Here is a 23,726-nt window from a genome sequence, read left to right on the forward strand (position 1 = left end):
CCAAATGACATGACTAGAATCTCCTCCAGCACAGCATGAGAAACAGGTTAAAGTTGCACTCCGGCTTTCAATAACCCATTGACCTCCATCTATTTATGACCCCTGACATATATTTAAAAAGATTCATATTCATAATATAAGTAATTTTCGTTCAAGGGCAACTTAATAATTCACCTTGTAGGACAGTAAAAAAGCATTCACCTTTTAGCACCCAAAATATTTTAGTAAGCAATTTTTATAATTGGCTGTCCGGGCCGGGTCTTAACCCATAAAGTTCAGATGTGCCAGAATTGGAGAAATGTGTTTTATGGTGGCTGGGCCTCGCCGCCTCCTTTGCCCTTAAAAAAATGCCCTGAGAATAAGAGCCTACTGAAAATAGAGGCGTAAATAATGTGACGAGCAATGGGTTTTCCTTTAAATAAATACCGATCAGGTTTATGTTGAAAGACAATAGAAAACGTAGGCCAGATATGCGGTTTACAGTATTTATAGCTGTAATATCGAGGTGCCAGCACCGTAATTTCATGCCCCAATGAGAATGGCAAGGTCACAGCAAATGCTTCGGCTGAGCATCTGCTAATACGGCGACTCATAAACAGGCGCGGCGTGTATCAGGTGCACCAAATACAGTATAATGAAATACAGAATAGCTTTCCATTATTGTTCTTTTTTACGGTGTCGTCATTAGATGTAATTTATGTTTTAAAAAATTCATCTCCTCGCCAGGTCGATCCGAAATGGGGGTCCAGGGGTCATTCCACAGGTTTGGAAACCCATAATAAATTTCCGCAAGCCTTTTTTGTAGGCTTTTCCTTTTATATGTAAAAATCTGTTTCACCTTGTTCTCTCTTTTCTAAATGGATATGAGGTGTCTTTCATTTGTCGTCGCCTTTTTCTGAACAATCAACGGATCACAGCACACAATAGTGGAGCAAGCTTTAATTCGACAAGAAAACCAAACAGCTTTATGAATTTCCATGCATTTTATTTTGATGTAAAGTAAATAAGCCCTTTCATAGTGCTGCGCACACAACAACATTAAAGAGGTCCAACACCATTAACATGCACATATTTTTAAGAGGACATTTTATAGAAGTTATTTTGGAGAAACTCTACATTTCAAGGTGAAAAGGGAAAATGGGAACCTCTCCCAGGGTACTAAAACATGTTTTTTCATTCTATGGCGAAATGGAGATATGGGTTTGTGCCCCAAATGGCACCCTGTTCCCTATATACAGTATAGTGCACTACTTTTGACCAGGGCCTGTAGGGACCCAGGTCAAAACTAGTGCATAGGGTGCCATTCAGGATGCTGCCCTTGCTTGTCTCACTCAATAATCTGCCACCGTTGTGTCTGCTGTGGTCAGATGAATCCGGAGTTCAGGGACACATTATTGCTTATTGGACAGTGCAGCCTGACTGCACGAGCTCAGCACATGGCGGTGGCCACTTCCTGGCACTCAGGGCCCGCCATTGACGACAGGCTGGCCAATATTTGCCTTAAATTATTCAACAATTTTCATGGCCATTTGAAGCCCTTGGAGCATTTAAATACTGTAGGTGCCTCTCAGCATCACACATGTTGATTCTCCAAAAACTTTTAGAGCCCCTCATGAAGATGTCAAAAAGAGGGCTAGATTGTGGTTGATTCTTGTTCATCAAGATGGGTCTGTAGATGGGCAGTAAATGCTCATTTGACACCTTTTGGGACCGCAATTATGAGTCTTCTGCATCACACTCACACAGGTACTTGGGTGACACAATGTTTCTCAAATGATTTGGTTAACAGGCAGTCATTGCTTTCTCATTTCATATACATTTAATAGAAGAAATGGTGTGTGTGTGTTAATGTCACACAACACATGTTGATATTGTAATGATTAGCTCCACATGTATTTCAGACTCTGATGTGTATACAGATGGCTCAACAAATCGCTTCTTCTCATCTCTCAACCCTCTTCTCATCTCTCCACCATTCCCACAGCCCTGTATAGTACAGCAAATAAGAATAGCAGTCTCAATTGAAGCACACCTCATCCCCCTTGGCTCTCTTGCAACTCAGGAGTGCATACCAAATGGCATCCTATTCCCTATTTAGTGCACTTCTTTTGACCAGCGCCCTAAACATAATGCACTAAATAGGAAATAGGGTGCCATTTGGGATGACACAGCACTGCAGGGAGGCCTGCTGTGTGGAGTAGAATGGTCCAAAGCCCAGGGGAATGGCCCAAGTTAAAAGGCCATCTCAGCAATGGGGATTTTCTGTCAGAAGGCAGGAGGAAGGGAAACCCAGGAAGCCCAGTAGCACACTCAGGGAAATCACATGGGGAAATGGAGGTAAAATGGTAGCAGGAGCTAACCGGTGATGCTACACATTGCAATACAGAGGAAAGCGCCTTATGGTCCACACCTTAGCCCTTATACCTCTCCCCAGCAACAAGCCTCAATGGAGCCAGCTGATTGGAAGTGTTTAAAGTCGTGTTCAGTAGGGAGGAAAAGTTTTGAAATTGGGAGGTACTTAACTGAACGTATCTAATAAGAGATGCTTGTTTTCGTTTTCTGCTGCAAAGTGTTTTGCTACAGTATGTACTACTGAACATGACCCTGTTCTTTTGTCTAGTGAGTCACGTCAGTATATTTGTTTTTAGTTCTCCACTGTTGTGTTTTGGTTGATCTTGGAATGAACAACGCCAGCCTTTTTTCAGACACTCATTGAAAGTTGTAATTATTCGTCTTTGTTTAGATTATGATGCTCATTAAAGACGAGACACATACCCATGGAAGCATATGGCAACGGAAATAAAATCCTTTCAGTCCACAAAATAAAATAAGACTCCCCCCAGCCCCCTCCCATTCTCCATTAGGGAGCTCTTTGCAATTTAATCATCACTAAAATCATTAAAAAAGATCTGAAGATTAAGTTATATTGGCATTTGCAAAATTATGTAATACATTTACATCACAATGAGGAAATTAAAATAATGCATTTTCTCTGTCTGGGGTGTATGAGATCTCCACCTGGGAAATATAACTGGAGAAGTGGACAGACTGATTTTCTTTGCCTTTGGTGGCCGTTAGTGAGAACGGGGTTTCAGCTTTCTTTGTTTGATCCTGCTCTGCTGTCTGCTGTAGGCAGATGTCTGGGTAACTGAAGAGCTGCTGTCCAATGCCTGATTCACACTATAGGGTGTACCCTAACCGTACTGTGCTAGCTAAGATATTTTATTTTTACATGATTCTTTACTGCACAATTCCAGCTACCATGGTGGAAGCATAACCAAGCCAGCCCAGAGCCCTGTACTACAAATCAGGTTTGAAGAGTTAACCCTTTACTCTTTTGGGAATTGGCCTACATGGACAGTGCCAAATTTAAATGTTTCTAACAGAATAAATATAAAAAGTATATGCATAACCATGGTAGCAATTGAAAGAGAACACTTTGGAGATTATGGGGAAATGATCAGTTCCTAAGTAATTCAATGCACTTTTATGACTCAAAGAAAGAGTCTTAAATTATTCAGTGTTTTTTTTTTTGCTCTCCTAGCTGTGGCGTTGAGGAACTGAAGCAAGCACACTTATAGTTTTTTGTTTGGAACATAGCCATGCCTCCCCACCATCACACAATAACTGTTGTTGTTTACGCAATCCAAATACACTATAAATCGCAATCTGGGTCAGGTGGGCATCATTTGAAAGCTTATTCTATTGCCAACATGACTAGCTAAGTCATAAAATGCGACCTTACAGTGTTAGGCTTTCACAAGGCACTTCAGGAAAAAACTATTTGTAATTTTGGTGCGCCTAGAATGGGAGTCATGAGTGCATTCAAGTGCGGGTTCCGTGGTAAATTTGGCAGGAACTGGAACAAGCTGTTGTACACGTTGATCCAGAGCATCCCAAACATGCTCAATGGGTGACATGTCTGGTGAGTATGCAGGTCATGGAAGAACTGAGACATTTTCAGCTTCCAAGAATTGTGTACAGATCCTTGCGACATGGGACAGTCCATTACCCTGCTGAAACATGAGGTGATGGCGGTGGATGAATGGCCTGCCCATACCATAGCCCCACCGCCACCATGGGGCACTCTGTTCACAAAGTTGACATCAGCAAACCGCTAGCCCACACATCGCCACCCAGTTAAATAAATTAAATAAAAAATACACGTGGTCTGCGGTTGTGAGGCCGGTTGAACGTACTGCCAAATTCTCTAAAATGACATTGGAGGCGGCTTATGGTAGAGAAATTAACATTAAATTCTCTGCTGTATATTCCTGCAGTCAGCATGCCAATTGCACGCTCCCTCAAAACTTGAGACATCTGTAGCGTTGTGTGACTAAACTGCACATTTTAGTGGCCTTTTATTGTCCCCAGCACAAGGTGCACCTGTGTAATAATCATGCTGTTTAATCACACCAGTCAGGTAGATGGATTATCTTGGCAAAGGAGAAATGCTCCCTAACAGTATTGTAAACACATTTGTGCACAAAATTTGAGCGAAATAAGCTTTTTGTGCATATAGGACATTTCTGGGATCTTTTATTTCAGGTCATGAAACATGTTCTATTTATGCGCTTATCGGTGACCAAATCTTCAATTTCCAACCCCTATGCGGACTGACCGGGGCTGTGAGTGTAAAGGGCTACTGAGCGAGGTAACTTTGGTCAACTCTGAGTTCAACCAGTCACATGAATGTTGCTCTTCGTTTGGCCAGGTACATTTCTATGGCAACGAAGCGTTGGCTAACTCCGGGCAAACTCCATTCATCCTGAATGAAGTGTCTGAGCCGTGAGTTGAGGACCAATGGAATCAGATTCCCTCCCTCTTGCAAAGATTGCGTCATCATTCCTTTCATTTGAGGAAGACCAAAATATTTTAATAATCAAATGTTTTTTGTGTTAAAAAATAGTAATATTAAAATACCTATCACATTACACATTTAGTAATGACCGGATGCATTTGAAGCTTCACGTACAGTAAAACTTTTGTATGACATCATATATTTATTTTATTGATAGGAGTGGGGGGAAAAAGGTGCTTGTGCATTGATAAGCACACCAAAGACGGCATTAACGATATGTAATAAAAGAAAGACAGCGCTTCTAATAGCCTATTTCACACCATAGCCTGCTGAATTTGCAAGATAACTTTTCTTTCATTTTGATGAAACCCTGTGTGGTATATGTCTGTTCTGTTCCAGGTTTGACTGATAAGGAGATTGAGCTTGCCATCCAGCGCTCGGGCAGTACTGACGAGCCCCTGGCCCTTACCCCTGTGGGACCCCAGTACCCTCTCCTTGCCCCCCAGCTGGCACCTATACCCTACAGTGAGTACACCATCCCCTCCATGCACACACACGCGCACACACATATATACAGTTGAAGTCGGAAGTTTACATACACTTTGGTTGGAGTCATTAAAACTCGTTTTTAAACCACTCCAGAAGTCGGTTAGGACAATTTTTCCAACAATTGTTTACTGACAGATTATTTCATTTATAATTCACTGTATCACAGTTCCACTGGGTCAGAAGTTTATATACACTAAGTTGACTGTGCCTTTAAACAGCTTGGAAAATTCCAGAAAATTATGTCATGGCTTTAGAAGCTTCTGATAGCCTAATTGACATCATTTGAGTCAATTGGAGGTGTACCTGTGGAGGTATTTCAAGGCCTACCTTCAAACTCAGTGCCTCTTTGCTTGACATCATGGGAAAATCAAAAGAAATCAGCCAAGACCTCAGAAATACAATTGTAGTCCTCTACAAGTCTGGTTCATCCTTGAGAGTAGTTTCCAAAAGCCTGAAGGTACCACGTTCATCATTACAAACTATAGTACGCAAGTATAAACACCATGGGACCATGCAGCCGTCATACCGCTCAGGAAGGAGACGCGTTCTCCTAGAGATAAACGTACTTTGGTGCAAATAGTGCAAATCAATCCCAGAACAACAGCAAAGGACCTTGTGAATATGCTGGAGGAAACAGGTACAAAAGCATCTATATCCACAAAATGAGTCCTATATCGACATAACCTTAAAGGCCACTCAGCAAGGAAGAAGCAACTGCTCCAAAACCGCCATAAAAAAGCCAGACTACTGCAACTGCACATGGGGACAAAGATCATACTTTTTGGAGAAATGTCCTCTGGTCTGATGAAACAAAAATAGAACTGTTTGGCCATAATGACCATCGTTGTGTTTGGAGGAAAAAGGGGGAGGCTTGCAAGCCGAAGAACACCATCCCAACCAGGAAGCACGGGGGTGGCAGCATCATGTTGTGGGGTTGCTTTGTTGCAGGAGGGACTGGTGCACTTCACAAAATAGATGGCATCATGAGGTAGTAAAATTATGTGGATATATTGAAGCAACATCTCAAGACATCAGTCGGGAAGTTAAAGCTTGGTTGCAAATGGGTCTTCCAAATGGACAATGACCCCAAGCATACTTCCAAAATTGTGGCAAAATGGCTTAAGGACAACAAAGTCAAGGTATTGGAGTGGCCATCACAAAGTCCTGACCTCCTTCCTATAGAAAATTTGTGGGCAGATCTGAAAAAGCCTGTGCGAGCAAGGAGGCCTACAAACCTGACTCAGTTACACCAGCTCTGTCAGGAGGAATGGGCCAAAATTCATCCAGCTTATTGTGAGAAGCTTGTGGAAGGCTACCCGAAACGTTTGACCCAAGTTAAATTTAAAGGCAATGCTACCGAATACTAATTGAGTGTATGTACACTTCTGACCCACTGGGAATATGATGAAAGAAACTAAAGCTGAAATAAATCATTCTCAGTAACTCACAGTATTCAATGTTCTGTAATATTTGAAAAAAGAGGCGCTTTACATACCATGAACTGCAAACAGAAGACCATTTGCATGACATGATGCTACAGTAAAAGTGGAGTGTGGATGGAAGTTAGTGAATGTGGGTGTAAAAGGTGGTTTTACACAACATGTAATATTCATTGTGTCAACATGCACTCTTACCTTTTTACCCTCACTCCAATCATAAGTGTGCTTATCAGTAGCAGAAGCAACACATTTGCCTCGCGTAGTAATTATTTCACCAATATCGTCGCCCCTCCATCACGTGAAATCTCTCCCAACGATGTTTCATACCAGGGGGTTTCACCCTAAGCAATGCCCTGGTACAACCTATATCTTTATTACTGCATGGGTTATGAGTGCTGTCCACTGATTTACCAATGCAGAATGAAGTCCGCATACTGCTTAACCCGTATGACAATGATTCCCAATGTATTCCACCCTCATTTATTACTGCACTGTCCTTGACTCCCCCGGCATCTCATGTTTTGTAATGGAAGTGATGTTGATGGGTTGGCCATGTAGTTAGGGGCTCTGGCTCGGACCATTCCATAGTGGTTTTTTTATATCAAAATGGCTATAAGGGAAGCTGCATAATGAGGTGAGTGCCGGGGAGTCTTGTACGGGGGTCATGCCTAAAAGAGGGGGCTACCTCTCTTTGATATCCTTGTTATGGGGACGCCACACAGGGGCCTGCATCCATCTCTGTCGGAGTAATGGATCCTCTGATCTCTATTTCCAACCGGCGGAAGGACAGGAAGGCCTCCTCTGAACCCAATAAATTTGAGAGGAGATTGGAAAAACGGGGGATGGAGACTCGAGCTCCATCCATGGCTTAAGTGACCAAATAAAAAAGGAGAGATGGAGATGGTGGGAGAAGAGTATGAGGAGGAGAGCGAGGTAATGGGGGGACCTAAGAGGTGGAGGAGAGACTGGTGAGTGGCGAGACCCCCCAGTTGATGCAGAGGTTTACTGGGTAGCCAGGGTCAACCATACACCTCAAGGACTCTTCCGCCTGCCTCTCCGCCGAGCGGCACGCTATAGCGAGACGCGACGATCCACGGGAGCCATAATGTTGATGATGACTCAAATGTATGTGGTATACCATATGGGCAATGGGAGAGTGATTTTGAATTTTTGATGGGAAAGGTTGCCGGTTCTTCCTGCAGTCACTGCATTTGTGTTGACGTGTGCCCTTGACCAAGGAGAGGACCGTCCTTTTCACCTTGACGATGTACAGTAGACCAGCAGTGGGTTTTTTGACATGCAAATCACACAAGTGGCAAAGCAATAAGATCAATCAAATCCCTTGTAGAATGACACGAAAACTGGATGCTCTGATCATTTAATGTGTAATACACAGACCCGGCGCCAGAACCAATCAGTTGGACGGGAATTTCATTTCCATAGGTGGGACCATTTTTTCACGGGAACTCCTATGTGTGCGCGCATTTTTTAAATGGGTGCAGGGCTGGCCCACTCATTAGGGAGGATTAGGCAGCCTCCCATGGCGGCAGATTGATGAGAGCAGCATTTTCTGAGCTAAATTGACCAAGATGCACCTCCAGCAACATTATAAAACCTCACATAATTCTGCCCAAAAACAATGACAATTTCTCTCAACAAGTGGCAGGGACGCTAAATATTTATCTTGTCCATTCCCAGCGTGCCTCTCCATGGTGCTGTTGGAGAGATGCATCGCTGTGCACTCCACCAACATTCCATCCAAAAAATAATCTAACGTAAATCATGTAGCAGATATAGCATATGGTAGAAAGAGCATGTGTCCTTTTCTGTAGTTTACAGGCTGGAGAGACAATGTAATGAGACAAACTTTTTATATCCATACAAGTTTCTCTGATCAACTACCTAACCTAAATGGCACCCAATCAAATAAAAAATGTGATTACATTTTAACAAACAACAGCCTATCCTAAAAACAGGACAGGTCAAAGTAAAATGGATAATATGGAATGGACAATCGGGCTTTTTGACAAGCTGATCATAGAAAAAAAGAAAATACTTCTGCATTTCCCGCTGTGTAAACACATTGAAAATACGCTCAGAAGTCTTTGTTCCAAAGGCGGGAATGTAGGCGACGAGCTTAGGTCTGCATATTATTCCTATAGAAATGCATTGGGCTTATAGTGGACAGATTTTGGCGAGAGTGAGCCCTCTCGCTTTGCCTCTTCGTCTCTGCTGAACCTATATCACCGGAGAAAGCATCCGAGCGAGTGAAACAGCGCCCCTCTTTATGTAGCCCATGTATCTTATGCTGTCTGGACAGAAATAGTATTACATGCCATACTCTATTGGTCCGGACAGCATCAGATACGTGGTCTACACATACTGAGACAGAGGGGCGCAGTTTCGTTCGCTCGGATGCTTTAACTGAGATTGATGTGTCTTTCTGTCGGCGCGTCTTGGTCAAATAAATGATCAATATTTCAATATTTTATTTGGATGGGCAAGGAGGTACGGTAGGGCGAGCTAGGTCCCCTAAGGCCTGCCCATAACGCAGGCCCTGGTGATACACCTACGTGAAATATGGTATTTACTGTCATGTCCTAGGGGGTAATAGTCTTGCTATAGAATTTGGAATTGAATGTTAGGTCAATGGTTCATCTTGATGTACTATAGATACAGGTACATGACTCCCCCAGCACCCTCACCACACACACACACACACTCTAAACTTGTTGAACTAGCCTGGTTGTCCTCATCCCCTTTATGTTAAGATTTCTGTTTCCCGCCTAGGAAAACATCTAGGGGAAACAACGCTCTACTGGTTGTAGTTTAGGGACATTTTCAGTTGAATGTTGCTGTGATGTGGGAAATTCCACTCAGCGAAACAGCAGGCCCACCCAGATGACAGCTCAAACAATTACACACTTTCACTCTGTCCTCCAGAGACACACACTGTCTAGTTCCAGTCCCACAGACACACTCACCTTTCAACCCTTACAGGTTCTTCCTCTCCTAGATGTTTATAGAAGCGCAATCTAAGATGTTTGTTTTTTTGCTCTGTGATTTGATTTCTCAACCCATACACATATAACATACGTGTTTTGTATGCCATTGTCTTGGCTTGAGAGATTACTTTTAGCTAGTTCAATGTTTTTTGGTTGGTTTGTTTGCAGAATTTATTTAATTGCAATGTTTTATTCAATTTCTGATTGGAACATTGCAGATTTCCATCTCTGTTTTCAAGATCTTTTGGGTTTGATTTCAACTATTAAAATACGGAATTCAACCTACCATGAGTTTGTTACCTCAGTACAACCACATGGTCTTCTCACCATGACAGGGTGTAACCGTTACTCAGTGATTTGATGTTGTGTTTTTGTCTCTCCTAAGGTCCCCGTGGCTACAGATGGAGAGACTACGGTGCCCTCACTGTCATCATGATGGGCATGGCCTTTGGCTTCCATCACCTCTACAAGGTACGCCATTTAATTCGGTCCAGAAATGTCTCTTCTGGTAGGCTGGAAGTGAAAGCTACTGTCTGGGATTCGGGGGGGGGGAAGCATACACCCTGCCACTTGTTTTGGTAAACCGTTGAGAATTGGGTCTGGAGAAATGTAACCATTCTCAAATTCTTTGATGGAGCTATGGATGCAAGGATTGACAATCCATGAGATCAAAAGTATAGTTAAACAATCTTTTGAAGATATACAATGTTTGGCTACGTTTTGTTGTGTTCTTATATTTTAGATTATGATCTTCAGTAATCAATGGGTAAATATCAAGAATTGAGATGGCCGTTGAACAGATTCCCAGATCCCAGACTGTACCTTTAAACATACCTACTTTAAGCACCTGTTCTGTTATCTCCTAATTGGGTGGTCATTCAGCCCTTGATTGCATTCTGCCAGCTTATTCCTTGAGTAAGCATTTATTGACATTCCTGTTGAAATCAAAGGATTTAAGGTTGAAAGGTGGCTGATATCATATTCCATAATCTAGACTGGTCCTCAAGGTCTGCAGCTCCACTGGTTTCTTTGGCCAATCAGTGATATTAATCAATCATTTCATCAAATAATTACCAGGGAGAAAAGAGCTAGCAGTATTTCGGATTTCAAGACTCTGATCTAGAGGATCTATTTCGTCCAAACCATTTATTTTACACAGTCCAGTGAGTTCTGTCAACGCAATTTGCCCCAATATTACATTTATATTAGTGGGGTTTGTTGGTACATCAGTCAATTGTAACTTTGTTAGATTCTAATGCCAAACGCTCCGTACATCAGTCTTGCCTGGTTGTTAAAAGCTCATGTCTGGCTTGCCCAATCACATGATCTCATTTGAACCCCTCTTTTTAATTATATTTATTTCTGTCTCTCTCTCGCTCTCAATCCTTTTTTCCTTATTGCAAAAAAATAAAGTTGCCAGCACAGCACACGACCCTCTTTTGATATTACGCCCTCCAAAAATAATCGCCCTTGGTTTTTTATCACGCTCCAGAGCCCCTGAACATGGGCCTGGGAGGCTCCTTGTTCCTCACTGACATGAATCCCTCTGTAGCTGTTCGTATTGCTGTGAGTGGCATGTGGAAGCCATTACTCTCTTTTATAGGTGGATGAGAGTTTGTGTGTAGCTGCTGGATCACAACGCTCCCATGATGTCATGACTCTGAGCCGTTATAACCAGTATGACCAGCCATCGTGTGTGTGTGTGTGTGTGTGTGTGTGTGTGTGTGTGTGTGTGTGTGTGTGTGTGTGTGTGTGTGTGTGTGTGTGTGTGTGTGTGTGTGTGTGTGTGTGTGTGTGTGTGTGTGTGTGTGTGTGTCTGTGTGCACAAGTGTCTGTGTGCACAAGTGTCTGTGTGCACAAGTGTCTGCGTGTAGCTGCTGGATCACAACGCTCCCATGATGTCATGACTCTGGGGGTGTAGGGCCTGAGACTTGTTTCTTGTGGATGGCGGGTGCCATGGCAGGAGTTTGTGTATATGGGTTCCATTCCAAATGGCACCCTATTATCCATGTAGTGCACTACTTATGACCAGGGCACATACGGCTCTGGTCAAATGTAGTGCTATTTGGGACACATCCATGGAGTTGTCTGTGGAGCCAGCCCCAGCAGTACATGATCTATATGCCATAATAAATATACTACTCTGAACCAAAGGAAATCTGAAAATAACCTTCCTTAATAGAGTACTGGGGTTTCATTCTATTTCAATATATTCTCTAATTATAGAGGTGAAATTAACAAGTACAGTAATGCTATCTGAAGACTAGTTTATCCTATATTCTGCTACATTCCTTCCAGTGACTACTTTACACTCAAGTTCCCTTAAGCTACAAAATGTTCCATTACGATGTAATGATCACTATTCTACATTGAGCTTAGTCCAGTAGCATCCATATAGGTAGCATCCATATAGGTAGCATCCATATAGCACGTCACCACTTGTAGCACTACATGAAATTATAATCTACAGTTTTATAAAATAGTTTGGCGTCTTGTTAACTCTCCTTCTGTCTAGTTCTGTCTCTCACCCTACTACACGTCCTCTGGCCGTCTGTCTCTCACCCTACCTGTCCTCTGGCAGTCTTTGTCTCTCACCCTACCTGTGCTCTGTTTCTCACTCTACCTGTCCTCTGTCTATCTCTTACCCTACCTGTCCCTCCTGCTCTCTATCTAGTGAGAGGCCCAGCATTATAATACAGTATGGGCTCTTCGGTTATTTTTTTTTCTTCTCCCTCACACCCTACCTTTCCCTACCCGCTGTCCTGCTCACTCGCTTTACTTTTTAAATTTCTCTCACTATCTTTCTTTCTCTCTCTCTTTCTGTCTCGCACCCTCACACCCTACCTGTACCTGTCTCTCCTACTCTCTATCAAGCGAGAGACCCACCAGCTCGTAGCATGGGAGTTGGGATTCCCTAACGGAGCTGCGTCCTGCTGTCATGTCACAGGAGCGGAGCGCTAGCCACACCATATGCTCCGTCTGCCCATACTTTATTTATACTATAAAGGCGCCATGGAAACGCAGCCCTCCCAGTAGCCTACTTATTAATTACTCGCTGTTGACACTAATTTAATATTTTTCAACTTAAAAGTGTTTATTACTAGGACTGGCGTCACCCAGCCTCAGGTGTTGCAGGGACAACCTGGTCCTGACGGCCGCTCGCTCCGTTCCAAAGAGAAAGGATTTACTGAAATGCCATCTGTGGGACTTACCTTAACATGAACTTTGTGAAGGTTTAAACATTTTTTTATGTGAATGTTGGTCAAACTTGTAAAAATCTATAAACCTACAGTGGGCTCCCTAAAGTATTGGGACAGTGACACATTTTGTGTTGTTTTGGCTCTGTACAATGACTGTGAGGTTAAAGTGCAGAGAAAGTTAGACGCACAAATATCATACCCCCCAAAAATGCTAACCTCCCCTGTTATTGTAATGGTGAGAGGTTAGCATGTCTTGGGGGTGTGATATTTGTGCATCTGTGACTTTGTCACTCACCATTATTTACGATTAATTCTGGACTATCCGTAATCATGGTAGCATCCACATGACTGTAGAAGTATTTAGAAACATATTATATTCTTATTTACAATAAAAGTGATTACAAAATGACAATACATTATTTACCATTATTTTCTATTGGACACAAAATTATCTGAAACACAACCAAAACAAACAGCAAAGGCATCCAACAAGTTTGTAGAGTCACAAGCTTGACGTAATCATTGCATGCTAGGAATATGGGACCAAATACTACTCTTTTGACTACTTTAGTGCACATATACAAGCATTTCGCTACACTCGCAATAACATCTGCTAACCATGTGTATGTGACAAATAAAATGTGATTTTATTTGATTTAAGTGATTTTTTCCCTAATGCTTTTGGTCCCCAAAAAGGGGGGGGGATTTATGTACAAAAACAGTTCACCCAATATAGATGAAAATACCCTCAAATTAAAGTTGACAGTCTGCACTTTGTATCATTTCAAATCCAGAGCCAAAACAACAAAACATTTGTCACTGTCCCAATACTTTTGGAGCTCACTATATATATTTTTTAATAATTGGCCCCCGACCTCTTGTGATTTTGTAAATGTGGCCCTCTTGCTAATCTACACTGAACAAAAATATACACCCAACATGCTACAATTTTTTATTTTACCTTTATTTAAGTAGGCAACTTCTGGTTACTAGTCCAACGCTCTAACCACTAGGCTACCTGCCGCCCCAAATTTCAGTTCATATAAGGAAAATCTGTCTATTGAAATAGGTAAATTAGGCCCTAATCTAGTCACAGATACCTTTTTAAAAAATAAGTATGGGCGTGGATAAAAAAAACGTATCTTATCTGGTGTGACCACCATTTGCCTCATGCAGCGCAACACATCTCCTTCACATAGAGTTGATTGTCAGGCTGTTGATTGTGGCCTGTGGAATGTTGTCACACCCCTCTTCAATGGCTGTGCGAAGTTGCTGGATATTAGCAGGAACTGGAACACGCTGTCGTACACATTGATCCAGAGCATCCCAAACATGCACAGTGGGTGACATGTCTGGTTATGGAGGCTATGAAAGAAAAAGGATGTTTTCAGCTTCCAGGAATTGTGTACGGATCCTTGCGACATAGGGCTGTGCATTATCATGCTGAAACATTAGGTGATGGCTGCGGATGAATGGCACAACAATGAGCCTCAGAATCTCATCACGGTATCTCTGTGTATTCAAATTGCCATGGACAAAATGCAATGGTGTTCTTTTTCTGTAGCTTATGCCTGCCGTACCATAACGCTACCATGGGGCACTCTGTTCAAAACATTGACATCAGCAAACCGCTCGCCCACACGACGCCATACACGCTGTCTGCCCGGTACAGTTGAAACCGGGATTCAGCCGTGAAGAGCATACTTCTCCAGCATGTCATTGGCCATCGAAGGTGAGTATTTGCCCACAGAAGTCGGTTACGATGCCAAACTGCAGTCAGGTCAAGACCGTGGTGAGGACGACGAGCACGCAGATGAGCTTCCCTGAGACAGTTTTTACAGAAGTTCTTCAGTTGTGCAAACCCACAGTTTCATCAGCTGTCCGGGTGGCTGGTCTCAGACGATCCCGCAGGTGAAGAAGCCACATGTGGAGGTCCTGGGCTGGCATGGTTACACATACTGTTGTGAGGCTTTGACATACTGCCAAATTCTCTAAAACAACGTTGGAGGTGGCTTATGGTAGAGAAATGAACATGAAATTCTCTGGCAACAGCTCTGGTGGACATTCCTGCAGTCAGCATACCAATTACACGCTCCCTCTAAACTTGAGATATCTGTGGCATTGTGCTATCTTACAAAACTGCACATTTTAGAGCATCCTTTTTATTGCACCTGTGTAATGACCAAGCTGTTTAATCAGCTTCTTGATATGCCACACCTGTCAGGTGGATGGAGGATTTTGTCAAGAAGAAATGCTGACTTAACAGGGATGTAAAGAAATTTGTGAACAAAACGAGAGAAATAAGCTTTTTGTGCCTATGGAAATGTTCTGGGATATTTTATTTCGGCTCATGAGACATGGGACCAACACTTTGCATGTTGCGCATATATTTTTGTTTGGTGTATTTGAGTATCCCTGGTCTAGAGGCCCATTAACATGTGCAGAGTTCAACTACACACATGTTTCTAGGGTCGTGTTCATTCACCAAATGAAATAAAACAGACTGAAACAGGGAGGGACTAGCTAGACTTGTTCAATGCTTTTCATTGTCTGTTGCGAAACATTTTATAACGTTGTGTAGTCTAATAATGAAGCCAACCTATGATTGTCATCGACACAGTCAGCCTTCTCATGTCTCATCTGGCCACCACATTCACATTGGATCACAAAGATTTGTCTAAACTAGCAATGAAAAACAGTACCAGTCAAACGTTTGGACACACCTACTCATTCCACGGTTTTTCTTTATTTTTACTATTTTCTACATTGTAGAATAATAGTGAAGACATCAAAACTATGAAATAACACATATAGAATCATGTAGTAACCAAAAAAAAAAGTTATTTTTTTATATATTTGAGATTCTTCAAAGTAGCCATTCTTTACCTTAATGACAGCTTTGCACACTTTTTGTTTAACACTTTTATGGTTACTACATGATTCTATATGTGTTATTTCATAGTGTTGATGTCTTCACAATTATTCTACAATGTAGAAAATAGTACAAATGAAGAAAAACCCTGGAATGAGTAGGTGTGTCCAAACGTTTGACTGGTACTGTACATATGCTATCGCTCAATTCAATCATGTCTTTCGATATTAAAACAGTGGTGAGAAATTCATATTCTGGGTATACTGTAGGTTTTGCATTTTCTGCATTTTCTGTCACATTGTCAGATGTTACCTCCTCCCCTCAGTATCCTTTTCCACACCAATAGTTGAATTGCAGTTAATTTGTTTATTGGTTCCTTTTTCAGGTGCCCTAGAATCTACAACATTGACCTTTAGACAGTTTAGGCCACACTGTGATAACATAAGACGTTGACTTTGTCCATTCAGAGTTGAAACTGCTTAACATGCCTCCCCCCTGCCTCTCAATCTGTGTAATGAATGGCTCCCTATATGGTGCACTACTTTTGTCTAGAACCCCCCGGGCCCTGGTCAAAAGTAGTGCGCTATATAGGGAATAGGGTTCAATTTAGAACACACCCTTTCTCTCCCTTCCTGGCAAGAAGTGTAATAGCATGTCATGTTTTTAATTGCAGAAATACATCCTTCCCCTCATTATGGGCAGCAAAGAGGACAAGAAGCATCTGCAGAGAATCGAGAGCAACATCGCCGAGATGAGTGGCACGCTGACACAGACAGGTGAAGATTAATATCTTCATCACTTCTCCCTCCCTCCTTAACATTTTCCGTCATTTATCTGTCGCCAAAATCGCCGCCGCGTGTTTTTAACAAACGACTCTGCTGTCATTTTGCTTTAATTTGAAATTGCTTGTTTACTGTCAGGCTCGGCCTCAATTAATTACGTTTCGCTGAAAAGCTCTTAACCTCAGAATATTAATGAGGGGTTGGGAAATGACAACTTTTTTTTGTCACTCCCTACCACCCTTCTTCCCTCCTTCCCACCCACCCTCTTTCTCTCTCTATACCGCTGTCTCGCCCTCTGTCTCTCTTTCTCTCTCTCGGTGGTGAGAAAGTTCATTTTAATTTTGCACTGGGAAGTGTGATGCTTGGCGGCTGGTCTCAGCGCAGGGCCTAGTGATTAAGTGTGCAGTGACAGGTGCGTCTCCCATGTAGGACAGGTGAGGAATCTCAACCTGGCTGTCAGAAACTGAGTGTGAGAGTGAGAGAACGTTGGGGGGGAGGGAAGAAAGAGATGCATCCCTCGCTCGGCGTCAGTGTAATTAAACATGGTGGGAAGAAGCGTGAACGAGGGACACCTCAGAGAGCAACTTTTGTCTTATTAGCGTAGCGTTGTTCAACTCTGGGCTGTTTTTTCCCCGTCTCTTTTAATTTGAGCGAGATGGATCTCTTGGTTTGAGACAGAAGAGTTGATCACACTTAGTGAAATAGTCCCGTAAGAGGTATTCGGTTGAATCATGAGAAGAGGAGGTACTGATGAATCAAAAGCATAGTAGAAGCTATACCCACACAGGGCATAAGTATGTTGAACCAACCTATCAACCTCATGTCATTTATTTTCAACATACTGACATTGAACATCAATGAATTTTTGGGTTGAAAAAATGCAAGTTGTCACGTGCATGTTCAACCACAAATCAACAACAAGATTTCAAGGGTGGGTTTATTTCAATTAACCCTTTACCAGGGCTTTACAGTGCAACTATTTTACTTGCATATTCACCTAAAAAAAGTCAACTGAAATAAAATAATTAACAAACCTGTTTGAAAAACTAAAACTATACTGAAACTATTAACTTTGACTCCAAAACTAACTACAATAAAAAACATCATGAATTATGTAATGTATTTTTTTTGGGGGGGGGGTCAAATGGGGTTTTCAATGGGGTTCTCAAGCTTCTGAATCTGGCTGGTCACATTGAGATTGACTTTATCATTTAAAGATGACATTGCCACAAGCATTACCGTAGATGTTGGCCGCATTTTATTGGTAAGGTTAAAGTATCCGAATGTAGACAGAAGTCCAGGAGTGAAGTCGGGGTGTGTGCATCTGCTACAGCCAAAAGTCAGACACTAATGTGGTTTTCCAACAGCAAGGCTCAGATCAACATGGCAGTGTTGCCATTGTTTCAAACCTGGGTTCAAATAATATTTAAAATATCTCAATTACTTCCAAATACATTCAAAGAAAGTATTCCGATTTATATTTTATCTGACTTTTAATGTATTTGAAAATACACTTGGAAAGTATATGAAAATAATCAAAAACACTGACTCAAATACACTCCCATGCATTTCAAAGTACTTAAATTCTTAAAGCTGTTGAAAGGTTATGCTGAAGTACTGAAATTCCCACCTATGAAATATATGGTTCTCACAAAATGATGTGCTTGCTGGGTATCCTGCACAAAATAACCATATGACAACCACACTCGCACCAAGCTCTAAGAAACATATGGTTCTCAGAATTTTATGTGCTAGCTGGGATTTGTGTACCTCACTTAGTGAGAGAGGGCCTCAAATATCACATGTACACTACATGACCAAAAGTATGTGGACACCTGCTCGCCGAACATCTCATTACAAAATCATGGGCATTAAAATGGAGTTGGTCCACCCTTTGCTGCTGTAACAGCCTCCACTCTTCTGGGAAGGATTTCCACTAGATGTTGAAACATTGCTACGGGGACTTGTTTCCATTCAGCCACAAGAGCATTAGTGAGGTCGGGCACTGATGTTGGGTGATTAGGCTTAGCTCGCAGTTGGCATTCCAATTCATCCCAACGGTGTTCGATGGGGTTGAGGTCAGGGCTTGGTTCAGGCCAGTGAAGTTCTTCCACACCGATCTTGACAAACCATTTCTGTATGGACTTCGCTTTGTCATGCTGAAACAGGAAAGGGCCTTCACCAAAGTGTTGCCACAAAGTTGGAAGTGCATAATCGTCTAGAATGTCGTTGTAAGCTGTAGCGTTAAGATTTCCCTTCACTGGAACTAAGGGGCCTAGCTTAAAAAGTTAAGCAGTCTAAATACTTTCCGAATGCACTGTAGGTGCAATTTGGACATTATTAATCCCCAGAATGCAACCCACTGTGAAAGGTGGTGGTCGCCGACTTGACAAAAGTGATCCTCTCAGATGCACCTATTGAGATCGGCACGATGCAAGACTTTGCTCTCACACACTCGCACTTCAAAGCACCTGTTTTTCCCCCAGAAATTGACCCACACTACTACTGTTTACTTGGTGCATCTACGTTGTCTCGCTGAGTCTACCTTTAAACGCAATGTAAAATATATGACCCATCACCTTGGCAAGAAGTGACATCCCCAAAAACATAAAAACTATACATGAATGGCTCCTAGCTTCCCAAGCATAGGTTACTTGCTGTACCGAAACCACTAGAGGTTATTTTCCTGACATCACACTCCGAGGGCCCTCACCTCCTCCCCGTAGGCTGTCTCGTCGTTGTTGGTAATCAAGCCTACCACTGTCGTCTGCAAACTGGATGGTGTGCTTGGCCACACAGTCGTGGGTGAACAGGGAGTACAGGAGGGACTTGTGAGGCATCTGTTTCTCAAACTAGACACTCTAATGTACTTGTCCTCTTGCTCAGTTGTGCACCAGGGCCTCCCACTCCTCTTTCTATTCTGGTTAGAGCCAGTTAGCGCTGTTCTGTGAAGGGAGTAGTACACAGCATTGTACGAGATCTTCAGTTTCTTGGCAATTTCTCACATGGAAAAGCCTTAATTTCTCAGAACAAGAATAGACTGACGAGTTTCAGAAGAAAGTTATTTGTTTCTAGACATTTTGAGCCTGTAATCGAACCCACAAATGCTGATGCTCCAGATACTCAACTAGTCTAAAGAAGGCCAGTTTTATTGCTTCTTTAATCAGAACAACAGTTTTCAGCTGTGCTAACATAATTGCAAAAGGGTTTTCTAATGATCAATTAGCCTTTTAAAATGATAAACTTGGATTAGCTAACACAACATGCCATTGGAACACAGGAGTGATGGTTGCTGATAATGGGCCTCTGTATGCCTATGTAGATATTCCATTTAAATTCTGACTTTTCCAGCTATAATAGTAATTTACAACATTAACAATGTCTACACTGTATTTCTGATCAATTTGATGTTATTTTAATGGACAAAAAATTTGCTTTTCTTTCAAAAACAAGGACATTTCTAAATGACCCCAAACTAGTGTATGTCTCGTGTTTGAGCCGCTGAATTGCGACTCCACTTTGTCTCTATACTGACACTTTGCTTGTTTGATTACCTTACAGAGGGAATAACTACACTGTTTGTATTCGCCCATCTTTCCAGTCGCCTTGCCATGATTAAATGCGGTGGTACGTGCTTTCAGTTTTGCACAAATGCTGCCATCAAGCCACAGTTTCTGGTTAGGGAAGGTTTTAATAGTCACAGTGAGTACAGAACATATCCAAGTCCAGGTAAATGAAGCAATCTTGAAGCGTGGAATTAGATTGGTCAGACCAGCGTTGTATAGAGCTAAGCACGGGCGATTCCTGTTTTTGTTTCTGCCTATAGGAGGGGCGCAACAAGATGGAATCATGGTCAGATTTGCCAAATGAGGGCAGGGGAGGGCCTTGTATGTATTGCGGAAGTTAGAGTAGCAATGTTCGAGCGTGTTACTCGCTCGTGTACTGCAATCAATATGCTGATAGAATTTAGGTAGCCTTGTTCTCAAATTAGCTTAGTTAAAATCCCCAACTATAATAAATGCAGCCTCGGGATATATGGTTTCCAGTTTGCATAAAGTCCAGTGAAGTTCCTTGATGTCTGTCTTGGTATCCGCTTGCGGGGGGATATACACGGCTGTGAAGATAACCGAGGAGAGTTCTCTTGGGAGATAATACGGTCGCCATTTGATTGTGAGGATTTCTAGGTGAGGTGAACAAAAGGACTTGAGTTCTTGTATGTTGTTACAATTACACCATGAGTCATTAATCATGAAACATACACCCACGCCCTTCTTCTTACCGGAAAAATGTTTGTTCCTGTCGGCACGATGCACTGAAAATCCTGTTGGCTGTACGGACTCTGACAGCATGTCCCCAGCTAGCCATGTCTCTGTGAAACAGAGTATGTTACAATCTCGGATATCTCTTTGGAAAGCAACTCTTGCCCTAATTTCATTGACTTTGTTTACTAGGGATGGGACATTAGCGAGTAATATACTCGGAAGCGCTGGGTGGTGTGTACACATCCGAGGCCTCACTAGAAGACCGCTCCGGTACCTTCTTCTTCCACGCCGTTGTTTTGGGTCAGCCTCTGGAATCAGTTCAAATGCCCTGGGAGGGGAAGACAAGGATCCGCTTTGGGAAAGTCGTATTCCTGGTCATTGTGCTCTCAGAGAGTTGTCTCTCTGATTTCCAATAGTTCTTCCCGGCTGTATGTAATAACACTTAAGGTTTTCTCGGCTAACAATGTAAGAAATAATACATTAAAAATAGAAAATACCTCACAGTTTCCGAAGGAAATCCATCGGCGCTATCTTACAATATACAAACAAAATATATATTTTTTAAATAAAACTTACACTTTTATTTATTTAGTTCATCTGAAAACAAACTGAAACTAAACTGAATTTCAAATAAAAATCTTAAAACTAATAGAAATAAAAACTGATAGAAAAACACACTATAACAACCTTGCTGCTGACATGCAGTTGGGATTGTATTAACATAAGTAACAATAGTTTTTGAGTGGATTATCCCTTTAATTTTCTAAATGCCAGTCCTTCAGCAATGGTACATTGTTAATATGACAAACTCTTCTTGCAGAGTGATGCCAAGCAGCTAGATAGTTTGCTATCATCTAACAATGATCACGAGTCGTGGCTGAATGACAACACGGATAATATAGAGCTGGTGGGAGTTTCCATGCATCGGCAGGACAGAGAAGATACGTCTGGTAAGACGAGGGGCGGGGGTGTGTGTCAGATGACGCGGATGCTACACTACAGGTCTGTTTTGCTAGCACAGATGGGAATATGTTCCGTGATTCATCCAATGGCATTGAGGAGTATACCACCTCAGTCATCGGCTTCATCAATAAGTGCATTGACGACGTCGTCCCCACAGTGACCATATGTACATATCCCAACCAGAAGCCATGAATTACAGGCAACATCCGCATCAAGCTAAAGTCTAGAGCTGCTGCTTTCAAGGAGAGGGACACTAATCCGGACGCTAATAAGAAATCCTGCTTCGCTCTTAGAAGAACCATCAAACATGCAAAGCGTCAAAACAGGATTAAGATTGAATCCTACTACACCGGCTCTGACTCACGTCGGATGTGCCAGGGTTGGAAAACTATTACAGACTACAAAGGGAAACCTAGCCGCAAGCTTCCCAGTGATGCGAGCCTACTAGACCAGCTAAATGCCTTTTTATGCTCGCTTTGAGGCAAGCAACACTGAAGCATGCATGAGAGCACCAGCTGTTCCCAGATGACTGTGTGATAACGCTCTTGGTAGCTGATTTGAGCAAGACCTTTAAATAGGTCAACATTTACAAAGCCGCAGGGCCAGACGGATTACCAGGACTTTTCAACCTCTCCCTGACCGAATCTGTAATACCTACATGTTTCAAGCAGACCACCGTAGTCCCTGTGCCCAAGGAAACGAAGGTAACCTGCCTAAATTAGTACCGCCCCGTTGCACTCACGTTGGTCGCCATTAAGTCTTTGAAAGGCTGATCATGGCTCACATCAACTGCATCATCCCGGATACCCTATACCCACTCCAATTCGCATACCACCTCAACAGATCCACAGATGACGATATCTCAATCACACTCCACACTGCCCTTTCCCACCTAGACAAAATTATCACCTATGTGAGAATGCTGTTCATTGACTACAGCTTAGCGTTCAACACCATAGTGCCCACAAAGCTCATCACTAAGCTAAGGACCCTGGGACTAAACACCTCCCTCTGCAACTGGATCCTGGACTTCCTGATGGGCCTCCCCCAGGTGGTAAGGGTAGGCAACAACACGTTTGCCAAGCTGATCCTCAACACTGGGCCCCCTCAGGGGTGCGTGCTTAGTCCCCTCCTGTACTCCCTCTTCACCCACGACTGCGTGGACAGCCTATAGGGAGGAGGTCAGAGACCTGACAGAGTGGTGCCAGGACAACAACCTCTCCATCAATGTGAGCAAGACAAAGGACTGCAAGTCATGGACTACAGGAAAAGGCGGGCCAAATAGGCCTCCATTAACATCGACGGGGCTGTAGTGGAGCCAGTTGAGAGCTTCATGTTCCTTGGTGTCCACATCACCAACAAACTTTCATGGTCCAAACACACCAAGACAGTCTTGAAGAGGGCACGACAACACCTTTTCCCCCTCAGGAGACTGAAAATATTTATCATGGGTCCCCAGATCCTCAAAAAAGTTCTACAGCTGCACCATCGAGAGCATCCTGACGGATTGCATCACCGCCTGGTATGGCACCTGCTCTGCATCTGACCGCAAGGCACTACAGAGGGTAGTGCGTATGGCCCAGTATATCACTGGGGCCAAGCTTCCCGCCATCCAGGACCTATATATTAGGCGGTGTCAGAGGAAAGCCCAAAAAATGGTCAACAACTCCGGTCACCTAAGTCATAGACTGTTCTCTCTGCAGCCGCACGGCAAGCGGTACCAGAGCGCACAGGCTTGGACCAAAAGGCTCCTTTAACAGCTTCTACTCCAAAGCCATAAGACTGCTGAACAATTAATCAAATAGCCACCAGGACTATTTACATTGACCCACCCCCCCCCCCCATTTGTTTTT

At 42.7% G+C, this 23,726-nt stretch overlaps 1 protein-coding gene across 1 annotated transcript in view; it reads left to right on the top strand.

The window, feature by feature from the left end:
* pex14 (peroxisomal biogenesis factor 14) overlaps window positions 1–23,726 on the top strand; it is a 103,310-nt gene that overhangs the window by 59,551 nt on the left and 20,033 nt on the right. The window contains exons 4-6 of the mRNA XM_071371932.1: window positions 5,201–5,326; window positions 10,180–10,265; window positions 16,540–16,642. Of these exons, the coding sequence (XP_071228033.1) occupies window positions 5,201–5,326; window positions 10,180–10,265; window positions 16,540–16,642 (315 nt within the window). The remainder of the gene's footprint in view (window positions 1–5,200; window positions 5,327–10,179; window positions 10,266–16,539; window positions 16,643–23,726) is intronic.

The sequence above is a fragment of the Salvelinus alpinus genome, chromosome 28 (genome assembly GCF_045679555.1).
Source record: "Salvelinus alpinus chromosome 28, SLU_Salpinus.1, whole genome shotgun sequence".
NCBI lineage: Eukaryota > Metazoa > Chordata > Actinopteri > Salmoniformes > Salmonidae > Salvelinus > Salvelinus alpinus.